Source organism: Pantherophis guttatus, chromosome 3 (assembly GCF_059756535.1).
Source record: "Pantherophis guttatus breed Tessera chromosome 3, ASM5975653v1, whole genome shotgun sequence".
Classification (NCBI taxonomy): domain Eukaryota; kingdom Metazoa; phylum Chordata; class Lepidosauria; order Squamata; family Colubridae; genus Pantherophis; species Pantherophis guttatus.
In genome coordinates this window covers 53847880-53864866 of record NC_142065.1, presented here as the reverse complement: position 1 = coordinate 53864866, position 16987 = coordinate 53847880, and the positions used below count along the sequence as shown (strand labels likewise).

The 16987-nt window shown below is 38.1% G+C and overlaps 1 protein-coding gene across 2 annotated transcripts in view; it reads right to left on the bottom strand.

The window, feature by feature from the left end:
• Positions 1-7750: 7750 nt before the first annotated feature.
• CPNE5 (copine 5) overlaps positions 7751-16987 on the bottom strand; it is a 137105-nt gene continuing 127868 nt past the window's right edge. Inside the window, exons 18-21 of one of the 2 annotated variants that reach the window (XM_034414757.3) lie at positions 16235-16337; positions 14013-14070; positions 12658-12731; positions 7751-11765 (exon numbers count right to left, since the gene is read on the bottom strand). In XM_034414757.3, coding sequence (XP_034270648.1) covers positions 11577-11765; positions 12658-12731; positions 14013-14070; positions 16235-16337 — 424 coding nt within the window. In that variant the 3' untranslated portion in view covers positions 7751-11576. The remainder of the gene's footprint in view (positions 11766-12657; positions 12732-14012; positions 14071-16234; positions 16338-16987) is intronic. The other variant, XM_087889586.1, reaches the window with a different exon arrangement.

The following is a 16987-nucleotide window of genomic DNA, read 5'->3' as shown; positions in this document are numbered from 1 at the left end:
CTCTGCAGACTAAGCACTGTAATTTAACACCAGCTGTCTGCAATTAAAGTAAGTTCGAATCTCGCCAGGCTCAAGGTTGACTCAGCCTTCCATCCCTTCTAAGGTAGGTAAAATGAGGACCCAGTTTGTGGGGGCAATAAGCTGACTTTGTATAAAATATACAACAGTATGAATGCTATTGCTTAACATACTGTAAGCCGCCCTGAGTCTCCGGAGAAGGGCGACATATAAATAAATAAATAAATAAATAAATAAATAAATAATAATAATAATAATAATAATAATAATAATAATAATAATAATAATAATAATAATAATAATAATAATAATAATAATAATAATAATAATATAATCTACCCAAGCTATCAGGAGTTTGGGGTGCAAAAAGAAAAGAAAATTGTTTGTTGAGCTGGCCCCTAGATGTCGCTGCTGCATTTTAGAAAAGTTTTTTAATAAAATAGGAATGCAAGCTGGAGTTCTGAGCAGAAAGCAGCACTTCAATCTTCATGTTAAATTATTGTTCTCTGAACATAAAATAGCCAATGCTTGAAAGTATTAACAGTGACCTCTCTGCAAGGAGTTCTGATGGCATTGAGCTTTCAGTGGTTATCTCAATAGCCAAAGAATGAAAAAAAAATTAATCAAATGCAAATATAAACCAATTTCTTCAGCAAGATGGAAGTTTCTGATAAATGAATAATACATCTGAATATTACCAAACTGGTACAAAAGTTGGACATCACGATTTAAAAAAAAATCTGCTTAGTCAAAGAGATGGCAACATGATTGATTGCCTCCTCCGTTGTTTATCTCCTCCTTCCAAAAGAAGTGGGATGCAGAGACAAGCCTATTGGGCATAAAAAGATTATTCCTATCCAAACTCCCTGCCTCTTAAATATTGGTTGTACTCCCTTGATATACTGAGACATAGTTTGCTGAATAAACTACAATTATCTGGGTTCACACAACACATTAAGCTAAAACAAAACAAAACAAAAAGCTACAGACCTTACTTTAGAAAACATTCTTTTGGGTTCATGCAACGTACTGAGCTACAAGCAAATCTCCTTTGTATAGAAACCTGGCTTGTGTCACTCATTTATTTGCTACGAGATGGGAAGATTGGAATAACGCGAGTGTTACAATCACCTCTGAAGTCTGAGCTGGCTAAGAGTTGTGCCTTTCCACCACTTCTTCTGGTAACTGTGGTTCCCCTTTTCCTATGGAGCAGAGCCCTCTTTATTGTATGAACCTCTGAATGGATTCCAAGAACGTATACATGACCCTCTGTAACTGCAATATGAATATCCTTACCATAACTTTCTCATTGTTTGTGAAGCTGGGTAGGTTCTTTCTTATCTGAGACAGTGACCGGAAGAGTGGCCTTGTCCCTTCATTCCATCCAAGACCCCTGAGGAGGGTTAAATCTACCTTAAAGATTCTGACCAGAAAGGTGACTCCCTAGACATACGGTATGTCCAAGCCTCTCCATCTGCCTCTCTTCAAAAAAGATCAGGCTGTGGTTCTCCCAAATTGAGTTGGACACTTTGGGAGGAGAACTAATGGTTTTAGTTTAATAGCTATAACCTGAGTAATCAATATTGCCATTTAAGTATTGCCATTTAAGAGCCAGACCACAGCCATAATTCTACAGATTCCAGCACGATCACCTCAGCAATGTTTTTCTCCCCTCTATGAAGAGCATGGATGCTGCAGGACAGGGGGAGGCGCTTACTGTTTTCCTCAGACTAGTGAGACCATTGTTGTGGCATCCCACCACAAGCCTCATCCATTTCATACCTGGGTGCAATGTCTTGAGGCAGGACTTGTGACACTGCCATTGCTCTCAACTCCCTTGTGTCAGATGAGGTGAATCCTGCCTGCATCTGCTGTATTTACGTCAGTAGTCTATGGAGAAATCTTTCTTCCCCAAAAGTTCAGACAGGAAAGAGCTAAGGGAAACACTGAATGTGACAATCTGACCATCAAACCTAAGAAATCCATCTAAGTAGCAGTCAGAGACCATCAAAGTCCAGGAAAATCAAATTCTCAGCCTCTCACCAGGCATGGAAAAATTCTCCTCTCTCAGTGAGTTTTTAAGAAAAGAGAGGAGCAGGCTCCATTTTATCTTTGTTGTGGCTTTTCTCTCCTGGAAGGAGTGAAGCATCTTTTCTCAGGCTGCTTCCAAGCCATAACCAGTTTGGGACTGAAAAACCTGGAAATATATACAGCAATATGGAAATCAATAGAAGCTAGATGTGAATTAGAATTTTGATTTTATTTTCTGGAAAAGGATCTGTGAGGTGGTGCTTTTGTTATCCTATGACCTAGAGTGCTTTCCCTTATTCTTTCTATGGGTACTGGAGGTCATACAATGCCAGAAAAACCCTTCAGAGTCATTGTTACTTTCATTGCTTCCTGCTTTGGTCTTCAAATCTTGTTGTTTCACCTAGATATACAGAACAAAGGGCTCCATTCTCACTGAATCTTTCTGCCCAGCTAAATTACCATATTGCCTAGAAGGCAGATGTGTCACCTTCTTTCTCTTGACTAAACCAGTACAGACTGGGCTATTCTCAGGAATAAAGTAGCTGGTGGAAACCTAGCAAATAGTGTGGGAGAGAGGGCACTGAGGATGGTGGGAGAAGGTTTTAGAAATATCTGGAGGGAGCTGGATGACCCAGTCTGTCACATCCCAGGCACTGTTACATCTCTCATATAAACAATGGCTTACTATTCTGTAAGCCATGATGTACCATTCATTTGTTTAAGGAATCTTTGCTTAAAATAGTTTAGCATGTTATCTGTCCATCCACCCATCCATCCATTAAAAAATATTTATATAAATAAATAAGTTTACCTCCAAGTAAACTTCTTGAGTGAATCTATTATTACCGGACCTTCAGATGACTACCAGATGGCAGCAGAGAGAGACCAAAAAAAAAAAAAAAAAAATTGCTACTATAATTCTTTGTTGCCCCTTGCATTCACTGACCATAACCCATTGGAAGCCTCTTCCCTCATCTCAAGTGGTCAATCAAATATATATCAAATTTAGCTTTAATAAGCTATGTTGAAATGGAGACGATGGAATAGCATACATATATGCACCTAAAATCTTCTTCACGAAACAGGGCCTTTCTCCTACTTTACAAATGAAAGTATAGGCAGCAATGTTTATTTAAGCAGGGCATCCCTGCTGATTGCTGATTTAATGGCCCACAGTGGCAGACAGTATGAGAAAAACTTCACTGGGTGAACCTATTATTTATTTTTCTTCATTCCTCCTCCCCTTTCATGTTTTGGTTTTGATACTTCCTGCTGTTTTTAATTCAACAGATCCCCTCATGTGTTTTACTGTCTCTCACCCTCATACACAAAAACTGCTTTCATAATTTCAAAAGCTCCTTTGGAATTGCAAGCAGCCAGATAGTTGCCCTCTTGTTTGCACCCTGCCCACAACAACTTTGCCATTTATGAAATATTTATACAAATACATTTCACCAGTAAAATCCTCATCAATTAATTCTTTGACATCCCTCCCTCTTAAGAGCTAGTTTCCACTTAAATGCTAGATTTCTGCTTGGTAGTATGCTTAATGTATCAAATCGATTCAGGTCTGCAGTGCAGATTAACATCATGTGTTTTAATTAAAAGTACACTCTTACAAATTGTGTTGGGAGCGGTTACACATTGTCTTCTCACAGAATGTTTTGTTTCAATTCCCTTGCATTGCAAGGGTGTTCATAGGATGTGGTCAAAAAAGTCAAGATGGCAGCCATGATCAAAGTTTTGTCAGTTTTTTCTGCGCATCATACCATTGCCTAGTATTTTGGAGGGTGGGAGTGAATAGTGAATAGTGGTTTCTCATCCAAGTGCTAATCCAGTCTGACTTTGCTTAATTTTCAGAGGTCAGCCAAGGCCAGCTGGGAACTGCACAAGCTGTAGGTGTTGCTTAATAGTCTCATATTGGTGCATTTCCCTAGAAATCATAGGCTTTGTTGTAAGCCGCCCAGAATCCCTTGGGAGTTGGGCGGCATAGAAATGCGACAAAATAAATAAATAAATAAATAAATAAATAAATAAATAAATAAATAAATAAATGCTTAATATTTCTTAATTATTTTCCCACAATATTTAATATGTTCAGTTTTATGTGTGGTTCAAATTATCCTTATTCTTTTTTGGTTAACAGCTCCTTATTTCTAAGGGCCTTAATTATGATATTTTGCCTTCTCTACTTTTCAGAGATTCTGAATTGGAGCTTTCAGCTTGTGTGTAATAAGCATCAGTATGTATAAATGTCTAAACAACAATTGTTAATAGTTTTTTTGTGATGATAAATATTGCCTAGTTTATGTAATTGAATTTGGCAGGCTGAAAAGCTGCATGTTTATGTGCATTAGAATTCATACTTCAAGTGAATCCCTTTGAACTCATGGAGTTACTTTGGGGCTGTTCATCTCATATGACCAGTTGACATCCGTCTGAGGTTGGAAATGTGCTAATAGATTAAGAGCAACATGTAGAATCCTTTGGATTCTGATCTCCTTTCCCAAATCCCATCCAAGACATGGACTCTCTGGGAGCTTTCCAAGCTAAGAATTCCCATTCAAAGTCTGGAAAACTGCAGATCAAAACACTCTTCCTGACCTGCAAGATCCAAGATCAGAGAAATCTTAAATCTGGATTTTAATACATTTTGTTCTGGACCATTCATTGAGTATAAATGTAATCATCCAAAAGTTTGGAAAATAAAAAAATGTACCCAATCATCTAGTCAAAAGTATCTCAGCTACCCAGGCAGCTGATTTGTTCCAAACTCAATGCAAAGGACTGTTTGCATAATGATGCTTCTTGCTTATGTACCTATTTTTGCATTAAAAACATGGTCTTTGCATGATCTTGCTCATAGGACCTCTCTTTGTTGAGTTCTAAGGATGATAACTTGAGAGAGGGATTTTTAGGGGTAACCCTACCTTCTTGAGAGGCAGTTTGACACAATGATTAAGGCAACCAGGAGACTGAGTTCTAGTCCCACCTTAGGCACTAAATCAGCTGAATGACCTTGAGCCACACACTCCCTCTTAGCTCTAGGAAGCAGGCAACTTCTAAAATCTTGCCAAGAAAACAGTTGCCAGAAGCCAACACAGACAAAGACACAAAACAAGTACTTCTCACTGTAGCAGAAGCTCATCTGGCACCAAAATTGATTTTTTTTTTTTTTGAGTGCCAGGCTCAAGTTCGTTTTTTCTTCTTCTTTAAATTTTGTAAGCTTTTGTTTTGATCCCAATGTCATTTGGAGGATATGATTTTAGTTTCTGTACCGAATGATTTTAATTCTTAAGTCTGTATTGCATTAGTATTATGGTGGAATTGTGTTACTTAAGTTACTAGTTAGTGCACTGTTCTTCATGTTGTTCTAGAGCAGGGGTCTTTAAAGTTGGCAATTTTAAGACTTGTGGACCTCAACTCTCAGAATTCCTCAGCCTGCCTGGCTGCAGAATTCTGGGGTTGAAGTCCACAAGTCTTAAAATTGCCAACTTTAAAGACCCCTGGTTTAGAAAATTACCATCTTCTAGATTTTTGCTACACTGTATTACATTATCATTCTAGAATGAGTGTCTGAAAATTAGGAATTAGGCAATATGTCAAAATGCTGCTTTAAAAATGAAGGGGGAAACTGGTTCCGTGGACTCTCCTCATAGGATCAAGGTTTTCCTTGATATTCTACATCAGGTGTACAACATGCCAATCTCTCTCTTTGATTCTGTTTTCTCAATAACAGCTCCTGATACCATCCTGAAAGACATTTCTTGAGTTGTCTTAACATTTTAGAGCAAGTGAGATCCAGAGAGGAGCTTTGTGTTTAATGATTGATGTGTATTGCATTGACTATGTGCAGAGAGATTGTACAATCTAAAATATCAAATTGGGAGGCCATTATTCTAGAAGTATAAATGTCCAGCACTCTAGAGGGAGAGAATATAGATCTTTTAAAATATAAGTCCACTTGCTGCATTTCAAATCTTTCGTGTTTGTTTGTCTTATTCTTTCATGTTCTTTATTTCAATACCAGTCTTCTATGGTGCCTAATTTTCTTCCCAATGCCAGCAGTATGTATGTGTGTGCTTCTTACAGTCAATTAGCATGTTGTGAAGCCATAATAAGTTAAGTTTTTCATGAACAGAAACACAGCAATTTGCAGGCAGCCACAGTCCTTTTGAATATTATTGCACATTGACCTGTGTGAATTCAGTAGTGTCAGTTGTCCAAGGTATACCATATTGATCTCAATGCTTTAAAGTTTAAACCTCTCAATGATTTAAAGTTTACACTGAACAACCTCAAAAGTGTTCAACAATTTTGTTCTATAACATGAATTTTCAAGCCCTAAGATTTTAATTTACCTAGGGGATAAAGCAAAGGTAAAGATTTCCCCTGTCTAGTCATGTCCAACTCTAGGGGCGATACTCATCACCTTCTTACTGAGGAAGCCAGCATTGTCTGAATGCATTTTTGTGATCATGTGGCCACCATGACTACATGTCAAGGTACATGGAATGTTACCTTCCCACCGAAGTGGTACCTATTTATCTACTCACATTTGCACGCTTCTGAACTACTAGGTTGGCAGATGTTGGGGCAGTGTGATGGGATGAGAGCTCACCCCATCACACAGTGCTCGGGTCTCGAACCTAGGCTGTCAGCTTTACTGACAAGCTCAGCCTCTTTAACTCTTGAGCCATTGTGCCCCCTTATCCGGAGGATAAGAAGCTTTAAAGTCAAACTGTCTTGCATCAGGATCTCTCTTCACCACTGTCTAGGACCTTGTCTTTACCAGTTCTACTTTTAAGGAAAAATAGAAATACTGGCCTTTGTTAAGAATACATTACAAGTCATACCTGATATTACTCAGTAAATAGCTATAGTTAAGACTTAAAATTAAATTCTGGACTTATGCAAAACCTTTCCAATTTGAACAATTTCTATTTCAAAATGCTCCATTTTGAGTTGAAAACAGCAGCTTTCATCTTCAATCACTCGTTTTGCATTTAAAAGAGTCTATTTGGGTAATTTTGAGGTATTTCAAATTTGAGACTGATGTTTTCCAGCTTTGGAAAACTTTCAAGTCCACACCATCTCATTTGAAATTCAAAGTTGTTGTTTCTCATTTCAAATATTACTAAGTACTGTATCTTATTCTTATCCTGTTTCAAGCACATTCAAATTCTATGTGTCAACACAAATTGTGTCAAAAGGCCCTTTCTCTAAATGTATTTCCTTTAAAGATAGAAAGGGTTACAAACTGAACTTCTCCGTCCTGATTTCATATCATTTAAATTCTGCCTCCACGTTTAGTCTAATTATAATAATTGAACAGCTGTTAATTGACATCTGCTCTTAGTAACCATCACTGTACCTAGGTTAAAGCTGTTGTACAGTATTGTATGTTCCGGTAGACACTCATTGAGTTATGTTATAAAGCATATTTTAATTACTGTTTGGATGAATGTGCAAATGTTTATTCTTTCAGGAGTTGTTCAAAGTTTCTGCACATACCCCAGAAACAAGGAGGAAAAAGTATCAGTAATAATTATGTCTCCAAAAGATTTCTTCTATAATCTGCTTCTTTTCAGTGTATGCAATATAACACCATTGTCTCTCCTGAAATGATTTTTCCAACTTGTCCTCTACAATTTTGCAATCGGCATCTAATAACCTTCACAAATTATGCTCACTTCCATGCTATTTAAATAAAAGGAATCGTTTATTTCAATTTAAGGCAATCCAATAGAAACCATATTACATCAAACATTCAACATAGAATATCGTAGCATAAAAGAGATAAAAGTCATTGCCATGCAAATAAAAAGAGCTATGAATGGAAAAAGAAAATGAGATAGGTAAAATCATGCTGGGTGATTGTAAGAAATTTAGGTAAGTAGATGATATTTTGATCTGGGCAATAGACTGCATTGTTCAACAGCCTTACTTCATGTCTTCAAAAGATTGCCTAAAAAAAAATGTCATTGTTTCCATTACAACTCAGAGCTATTCTATGGGGCTGAGTTTCAGTACTTGCGCCCACCTAAAAAGCTGATTTTTACGTCAGATAACTTTCTCTCGCTAGCATTGCATCTTTACTCAATGGAGCACCAGTTTGCACGATGTAGGTTTTCTTGCTCTTCCACTCACACAAGTGAGGACAGGACTGTTCTGACATGCTTCATCATGCTTTTACAAAGATGCAGTATAGGGAACTGCAGAGTAAATAATATCTACCAGTTACTTTTACTGATGTCAGTAATGCACAGATAGAAGACGGGGTACAACCAGCATGCACAGACATTCTGCTCATTCAGTATTTGGGCCACAGTATTTCCCACTGTTTCCTTTGGAAGCTTTTCATTCTGAAAAAGGACAGGGAGGGCGAGAGAAATGTCTGTATAGCGCTAAGACAAAGAAATTAATTTCTTTTGAGGGTTGGAAGACCATATAGCTGTGCAAGTTATATTTCTGGGATATAATTCACAGCCAAAAGCAAAGTGAAAAATAGAACTCTCATTCACTGTAAATAGTTCAGGATTTCTCCCTGAGTTTATGTCATTCAGCATATGGGCTAGATAGTTTTACATAATAATTCCAGCCTCGGTCCAAGAATTTCTAGCTGAAGTTAATTTCACCAACTAGTTGGGGGTCAACAGAGGATCAGGACTGAGCAGACTGTCAGTCATTATCAGCTGCCTAAATCCAGCAATTTTCAGTAAGCACCAAAAGAACCCCACTACTGAACTCTGGAAAAAAATTTTTTTTAAAAATGTTGACTAGTTTATGGATAAGACAACCACTAGCACATAATGGGTTTTATAAAGATAAGTGGCCAAGTAAAACCACTTAGACAGCCATAAACTGGATCCAAAATAGCCGAAATGGCAAGAAAGGACACTGCATGTCTTTTCTCCTAATTCTGTATCACATCTCTATTGGGGAATAACGTAATCAATAAAGGCATCTTTGATCCACAGATAGGGACTTCTTCTTTCATTCCAATCCCTGGGTTAATCTGCCTTGTGCCAATTTACTTGATGGTTATATTACCTGAAAGACATCATGTAATAATTAGGACACCAGGCTTCTACAGAAGTTTGTGATATCCTGTTGCTATTCCTATTTACAGTGGAACTTGTCTTATTTCAGGTACATGAGATATTTTAAACAGAGGAACTTCTGGACCACAACTGTCATGGACCAACTGGTTCATATGATCTCACATGTTCTTAAGTGTGTAAACTCCTTTGTCCCTCAGATCAGTGAAGCAAAAAGAAAAAAAATTACAGCTCCCACCATTCTTTCAGTGGCCCTCATGACCCAGTAGAGCAAGAGGGCCCAAATCCTTGAATTTTCATTTACATTGGGGCCAAAATAGATACCTTAAATCTTGATGATTATAGCACCCATGACATTATTCCTTATATTCCCTGAATCTTCTCCCAGAATAGGTCCTGGATCCACCCATTTTGGAAGTATGTGCTGTGCAAAGACCAACATGGCTGATGGCTAATGGAAGATGCACACTCTTGCCATACTAATTGGAGGAGCTGAATGATGTTCCAGTATATAGAATCTGAGAATCCCTAAAATGTTAACGTACCTTTTGATCAACCCTAAACAAATTAGTTGTAGGACAAGAAAGTGCCTTGCAACTTGTATCATGTTTTTTTTACCACTCTAAAGGAGACAGCTGGGCATAATTGCTCAGCTCCTGCTTAATACTTCTTTCACTCTCCCTACAATTGAGCAAAAATACCAGCCAGCTGCAATGCAAATCTTATTAACAGATCAGAAAGATTCAAAGAGTGAGTTCTCTGAAGTGGACCTTCTTTGAACTTCTACAAAGCAGTCAGTTAAAAGGAGGTGGTGGTGGAATATTTGAGATGCTCCAAATAATTAAGCAAAGTAGTACATCCTTTGCGAAGTGAGAATCAACATTTACTTCAGCATAAGTTTTCTTTTAATTGGCCTATATAATCAATATACTCAAATCCTCAGAAACTTCCATTCTTGCACTTAACCCTGAGAAGGAACATTGCATAATCTTTGATGTCATTTCTGACCTCTGCCGTTCACCTTCCTACTTTCTGGAAACAATTTAGATATCATCATTGGAGAGGGAACTGTTCCCTAGCTAGTTCTGCTATGGAAAGAGAACCCCAACTACCAGAGTGGTTGTATAATTGGATCATAATAGCAATGCAAAAATTGGGTCTGGAAAGCTGGAAGGAGTCTTAAGATGGGCAAGCAATTATGAGTAAGAGGAAGTTTACCTGCTGCCACTGAGGGACATTATTCATGAGCGGGATCCAAATAGGCTTTCCATCTGGTCTTAGTGAAAGGATTGGGCTAAGCATAATGGGGCTCATGGGGTCTCCATCAGTGCAGGTTTTCAAGCAAAGATTGGACAGCCATTTATCAGGGATGTGAGAGGATTTCTGCCCTAAGGCAGGTGGTTGAAGATTTCCATGATCCCTTCAAACTCTATGATTTTAGTTTCCTCCAGAAAAGAATGAACTGCTGAGAAATTGCTGGGAAATTATGAAATTTGGACAGTTTCATGTTTTCATGTGGCAGCTCTACATTTGCTCTGAATGAGTAGACTGTTGTTAATGTTTTATATTGCTAACCTGATAGGCAAAACTGCAATAAGGTATTTAAACAAATCAAGCTCAGTTTTAATTTTCTTCTCTGATGTTCCAAATACATCATTAATGCCCCACACAGAAATGTCAGATATCAAAGTCAAGAGAGAAATTGGTTTCCAGGTAGATACTGGAAACCGCAGCTTTAGAAAAATTAAAAAAGAGACTTAAGGGAGGCATTAAGACATACTAATAAACAATCCAAGCTTGCACAAATATTGCCAAAGCAGATTTACAAACAATAAAGGGAATTGGGCAAGCTAGGGATTGGGTTTAGTACAAGAAATAGTAGCAGCACCAACATGACATCAAACAGATATTCAATCACAATATTTAGCCTGCCAAGTCAATCCAGAAGTTGAGCTGTTACAAAGGAAAGACAGAAGGCCTAATGTGGCAGGCGGATGATACATAGGCTATAAAAAATTCCAATAATTCAAAACTTCTTGAAGCTGGAAGGAGGAAGGGAAATGGGTGCTTGGAAGATTTATGGAAATCCATCACACATACCATAAGCAAAATGAATCATGTAACTTCCAGAAGACACACTAGACTCCATCTTGTTTATTTTGCTGAAAGGAAATGAGGACATTTACCTATGTTTGAGTGTGTCCTTTTTAAAAAATACCCCTCCCATTTTTGCTGTTTCCCAAATGGAAATGTCTGTGAGTTAAACACATTTTTGTGCTAACATTTCAGCATAAACAGTTCTCAATATGAACTTTTTGGAAAGAGAACACATTGTGGAGTTTCTCACTCTGGTGTGGATACTGCCTGGATCTCTGGCCCCAGAAAACAGATAAACAGACCCCGAAGAGTGACTGGGTGTTTCGATGCCTCTCTCTCTCTAAAATCACTCTTTTCTTTGCCCGATCTTCAGATTTCGGTCTGAAGGGTGTGGCTTGAGGGAGAGTAAGGAGGTGGAGCTGGATTAGGCTTGATGCCACGCCCCTTCATGTAGGAGATGAACTGATCTGGAATCTCAGCCAGCACGTCCTTAGCCAGCCGTGCCATACTCAAGACGTGGTTTCCCGTGCGGTCAATGTAATCACGGAATGGTACAAACTGAGAGAGAGAGATATCAACATTTAGACAGCATCACAAAGTAATGTAAAAGGTAATGTATTTAAATACTCCAGCTACTTATTGTGCTCAAACTTCCCAGCTGAAATACTTCAATAGAGACAGAAATTTGTTAAGAGAATTCACTAATCTTAGATAAATTTAAAAAAGTGGCCAGGCTATGCTACATCATAGCCAAGGCCTTAATATCTCCATAATTATTAAATTATCTTTAAAATACTAGACTGGGAAATAACATCTTAGGGAGCTAGTCAGGAATGGGGTGTTAATTATACTAGTTTGATAAGGGTATTTTTTTACTGCTGGCCATGTCTATAACAATAATCCTTGAATGAGCATCCCCCATGTCATGCTTGCAAATTCAAAATTTGCTACAGTTTCAGAAGGTTATCTTTGTTTAATTCCTCTTTGAGTGTAAATAAAAATTAGGAGTACAAGAACTACTTTATACCACAACAAATCTTTGTCTATTAACTCTCCACTGTTCCATGTAGACAACTTTTATATCATGTATTAAGTTTGGAGATTTCTCTATGTAAACACGTACTCTCCCAATGAGACCTTATTCTGAGAGTTGTTTCCTTTCCATAGTGATCCAAAACTAGAATGTTTCCATGTCCATTAGACTGAGTAGGCTGTGGAAAAGAAAACTATTTATCCAGGGTTTGACACATTTTGTTCAGGGAATTTGCAAGGTGGCTATTGTTGCTCACACATAATCTGAGATTTGAATATTCTAAAAATGTTAGGAAAAAACCTCACTGAGAAATGACCTGGCTTTCAAGATTGGAGATTCAGCTTTGCAGCAAGCCTTACAATTCCATATTGGCTAATGAATGTGTACAATAAAACTTCATTGCTCTCTTCTAAATACCTGGACAATATCACGCTCAGCAGTCCTTCCACGAGATGTGATCCGAACATCATCTCCATCCAATTCCACCATTGCTGTCCATTGGAGGAAAGGGAAATGAATGTTTATCAAATATTAAACATCCAATGGGAACAAGACAGTGAAGAGCCAAAAGCTCCAAAAATTTGCTTGTGTCACAAACAACTAATTGATTAATGATGTTTTTTTTAAAAAAATAAAAAATAGCACTACTCTTTTCTTTCAAAGAGTTGAACTGGAATCATATACTGAATATTCTCTTTGCATGTTGCAACTTGCTTTCTTAATGAATCAATTAATGTGAGGCCCCATTCTTCTCCACAAAGTATAATTAAGTCATTACACTTTTACCTGTTGAACTACGTTATTCAGATTTTCAGCAAATAATAGTTCTTGCACAGAAGACTATCAATAGGAGGCTTAAAAGTTGTTAATTGGAAGCTCAAGAAAATACATGACAGATTTTAACAGCTGCTCTGTAGAGCCTTAAATGCTGTATATACTTTATTTCACAAATCATATTTCATTAAAAGAAGCTAAGATGTCTGTTCTAATCTTTAATCACAGAAATGTATATCTACTAATTGTTCTAATTTCTTTAGATACTTTTATTTTCAATATCCGTATCCAAAGTATTGGGTGACAAGAATTTAAGACACATGTTGTTGCACATTACATACATTACAGAGGTAAAATATATTTCTAGATCCCAAAAGATCTTCCCGAAAGATCTGATCATGAAATAAACTGTTTAAAGAGATGGCAATATAATCCATTGCTCTAATCTATGTATTGGTTTATTTAAGTAAGGTTTGTCTTAATATATTATTGTGTTTATATTCCATCTTTTCTCTGGGAGCTAGAGATTACACATGGGAAACTCTCCTAGCCGGATTCTCACAGTAATAGTTCTGTAAAATAGTTAGGCTGACCAAGAAAGAAACTGGCCTAAAGACATTCTGTGCTCACATGAAGATATGAAGTTTAATCAAGTCTAATGTTGTATGAAACCAATTTCTGTCTTGCTATGTTTATGGGCATTGCAATGTTGATTGCCACTGCTACAGACATCTGCAGAGAGTCATGATGACATCATGTATGCCACAATGGCATCACGTAAGTGACGGAAAAGGCACAGCTTGTTCATTTGTGTAATGACATCATGATGCACATGATATCACCTCCTCCCTAATGAATACCCATGGCTGTTGATTAAGTGCAGAACTGAATTTATATCAGCCTAGTATAGCCCTACTAGCTCTCAACAGAATAATATATATATTCTCATATATCATATATCATATCTGGAAACAAGGTAACACAACATAGATTCTTACCATCGAATTCAGCCTGTCCAACACCCACAATTATTATAGACATTGGAAGTTTGGCAGCCTGAGGACCATCAGGAAACAAGCAAGAATAGGGCAGGAAATGCAAAATGGAGATGGGAACAAGAAACAAAGAAAGAGCCTGAATTTAGAACAGATAACTATAAAATAATACGGAGAAAGCTGAATTAAATAAATCCAGAAGTCCACTTCCTCCCTTCATGCAGACAGAATAGCACAGTCAACTTGTTGGCTATACTCAATTCATCATAATGTCTTCACTGCTTGGCTCCACAGCCCTCTGTGCATGGAGGGCCGAATTTATTTATTTATATATATTTATTTATTAAATTTACATGCCATTCATCTCACGATATGCAATTCATCTGGGTAGCTTACAGCAGGATAAAAAGATAATTCAAAATGACTAAAAATTAAGAAAAATTAAAGACTAAAAATCAAGAGGCGGAAGTCATTGCAAGAGTACAAAAAAAATAAATAAAATAAATTCTTAGTGATACTCTGTGTTTTCCAGTCTGCCGGAGCTTGTCCTTAACACACTGTCCTATTATCAAATTATCTAACTCCTTTCTCTTCCCCTTCAGCAATCAGTGACTGTTTTTGCTGTTAAGCGCAGAAGTGGCAATAATCAGGGCTCTTTGCTATAACAAATCTCTGGCAATGTTGAACAATGGACTGCAGCAACAATTTAATCAGGAGCACACTCATCACTCATCACCACTGGAATCAAAAGCAGAGCACATGGCAGCGTCCTAATGGCTGGAAACAGAAGGGCAATGTTGAGGGGGCGGGGGAGATTGTGCACAGAAGCAAATACTTGCATAACAAGAAGATTTGTTTATTCATATGGTCTAGCTGATCTTCAAATCCCCTCTGGGAAACCTGAGTTCCAGGTTCATTGGAGCCCTGGGAAGAGTACTGTAGTTTCAGGCAAATGATTTTTCTTATTCCTTCCCGTTATTTCTGGGAAAAGCCTGTAGTGACCTCTTTCAGTTGCCCCCACAGTATATTGAGGGCCACATTCTAAATGTGGGCAGGGCCAGGATACATTTGGGGTGAGCTGGTTTGAAAAGAGTGCTTTAAATTTTTGCTTACACTCCCCACTTGGCACAGCCTCCTAAAACTGATCCAATCCCCAACCAAAATAAAAAAAAGGGGCTGCGAGTTTAGACCTTCTCCATGATGCAGTCCTCAGAAGGACTTTTCTTTTTTTCCCCTCTTGCTATACGATTTGAGGTTGACTGCTCTTTATTTGCTTTGGCACCCCATGGATTAGACGAGGCTAAATATCTGGTAGAATAAAGCGTGGGGAATGTGTGGGCTTCCAGCCTTTGTTGAACAGCAGCCTCAGCTAGCACGGCCATAGAGGTGGATGTTGTAGCTGAGCATCATCCGAAGGGCTACAGATTTTCCCCTCCTGGTGAAAGGATTACCAAGACAATCATGTAATGCACTGAGCACTTTATGGCATGATGAACTAATTAGTTAAAAGCTAATGCATTGAGTATGGACTTCGCTTGATGTCCATCCATTTTGGCTTGTAAACTGTGGCTTCATTCTTGTAGGCTGGCATTATGTACGAATGAAGCATACGAATTCTAAGTGGTGGCCTAAGAAGGATCTTGTTGCTTTTGTTAGAATAAGGAAAGAGAGAAGTTTGATCTCTTTGGGGCATGTGTGCAAAATGATATCCCATATAAGAAAAGGAAAGGCTAGTTTTGTCAGAGTGCCCCATTTTTCTCCTTCCTGTGGAAGCCACTGATTCCAAATCTGATTGTAAATGCTGTATTAAGAATGGGATGGAACCAAAAACCAGTTGCCTAGAGAAAAGAATATATACACAAAATTGGAAAGGGCCATTTAGTACACTGAGTCCAAGACTTGTTCAATACAAGAATTCCAAGGAAAGCATTCCCAAAAAATGCCTTTCCTGCCTCAGGGTTTCCCATATTTAGCAAAAAAGGCAGCGTCTATGATTCCAGTTAGGGAACATTCAATAGATTTACAATAGGGAAAACAGGAATATGCTGTGGCTGCAAGATTATACCACTTACTGTGGCTAGCAGTAAATTCCAGGTGCTCAGCTTATTAATGTGCTATGCTGCTGAACTGAAGCCATTTTTTTCCCACCAGGCACATATAAGAATATGTCTGTTATTTGACCAAGCTGAAATCAGGCTGCTCCATTCCCCACGTGAGCTACTCACATTGACAATTGCTTCTTTTGTCTGAGCCATGTCTGATATCACACCATCCGTGATGATGAGCAAAATGAAATACTGGGAGCCATCCTGCACAGCCGAGGCATATCTGATTTGGGAGGAAATAATATTGAATGCAGGAAGATATAGGTTCCTAGTGGACTTCTGAATCCTGAACTGAACACAAACAGTGCAGTTAACTGCATCAAATTGTAATCTTACAAGCATTAGTAGAAATAATTTGTTTCTCAAGAAAGTGTCCATTGCACTTTTTCCTGTAACTGTACAAGTCAGGAAGGTCTGCAGGATTCTGGGTATATTATGAGAGGGATTTGCTTATGTTAAGTGTGATGGGTAGTGCGTATTCACTGGATGCTCATGATAGTTGAAGTTGAGGGATGGATATAAGGAAGGGAATGTTGTTTGCTTCCAGGATGATGCAGTGGGAAATAGACTAGGACTTTGATAGGCAGCGGAAGAGTGGGGTGCAGATGGGATAGTATGTGAAATATTCACAGCGATGAGGAGTACTTGGATACAGTCAGATTGCAAGTGCCTTTGTGTGGAATTAAGTAGCAAAGACAAGCTTGGGCTGCTAATGTATTCAGACCATCTAAACACCAACCCTCTATTAATTCCTGGACGTTGTCTTGGGATTGGTGTTGGAGTTCACCAGATTCCATGGGTGATTTCCATCCTACATGCCCTGGGGGACAGTCCATCTTGCTTGTGTATACCAAGATAATCATGGGCTTGTCA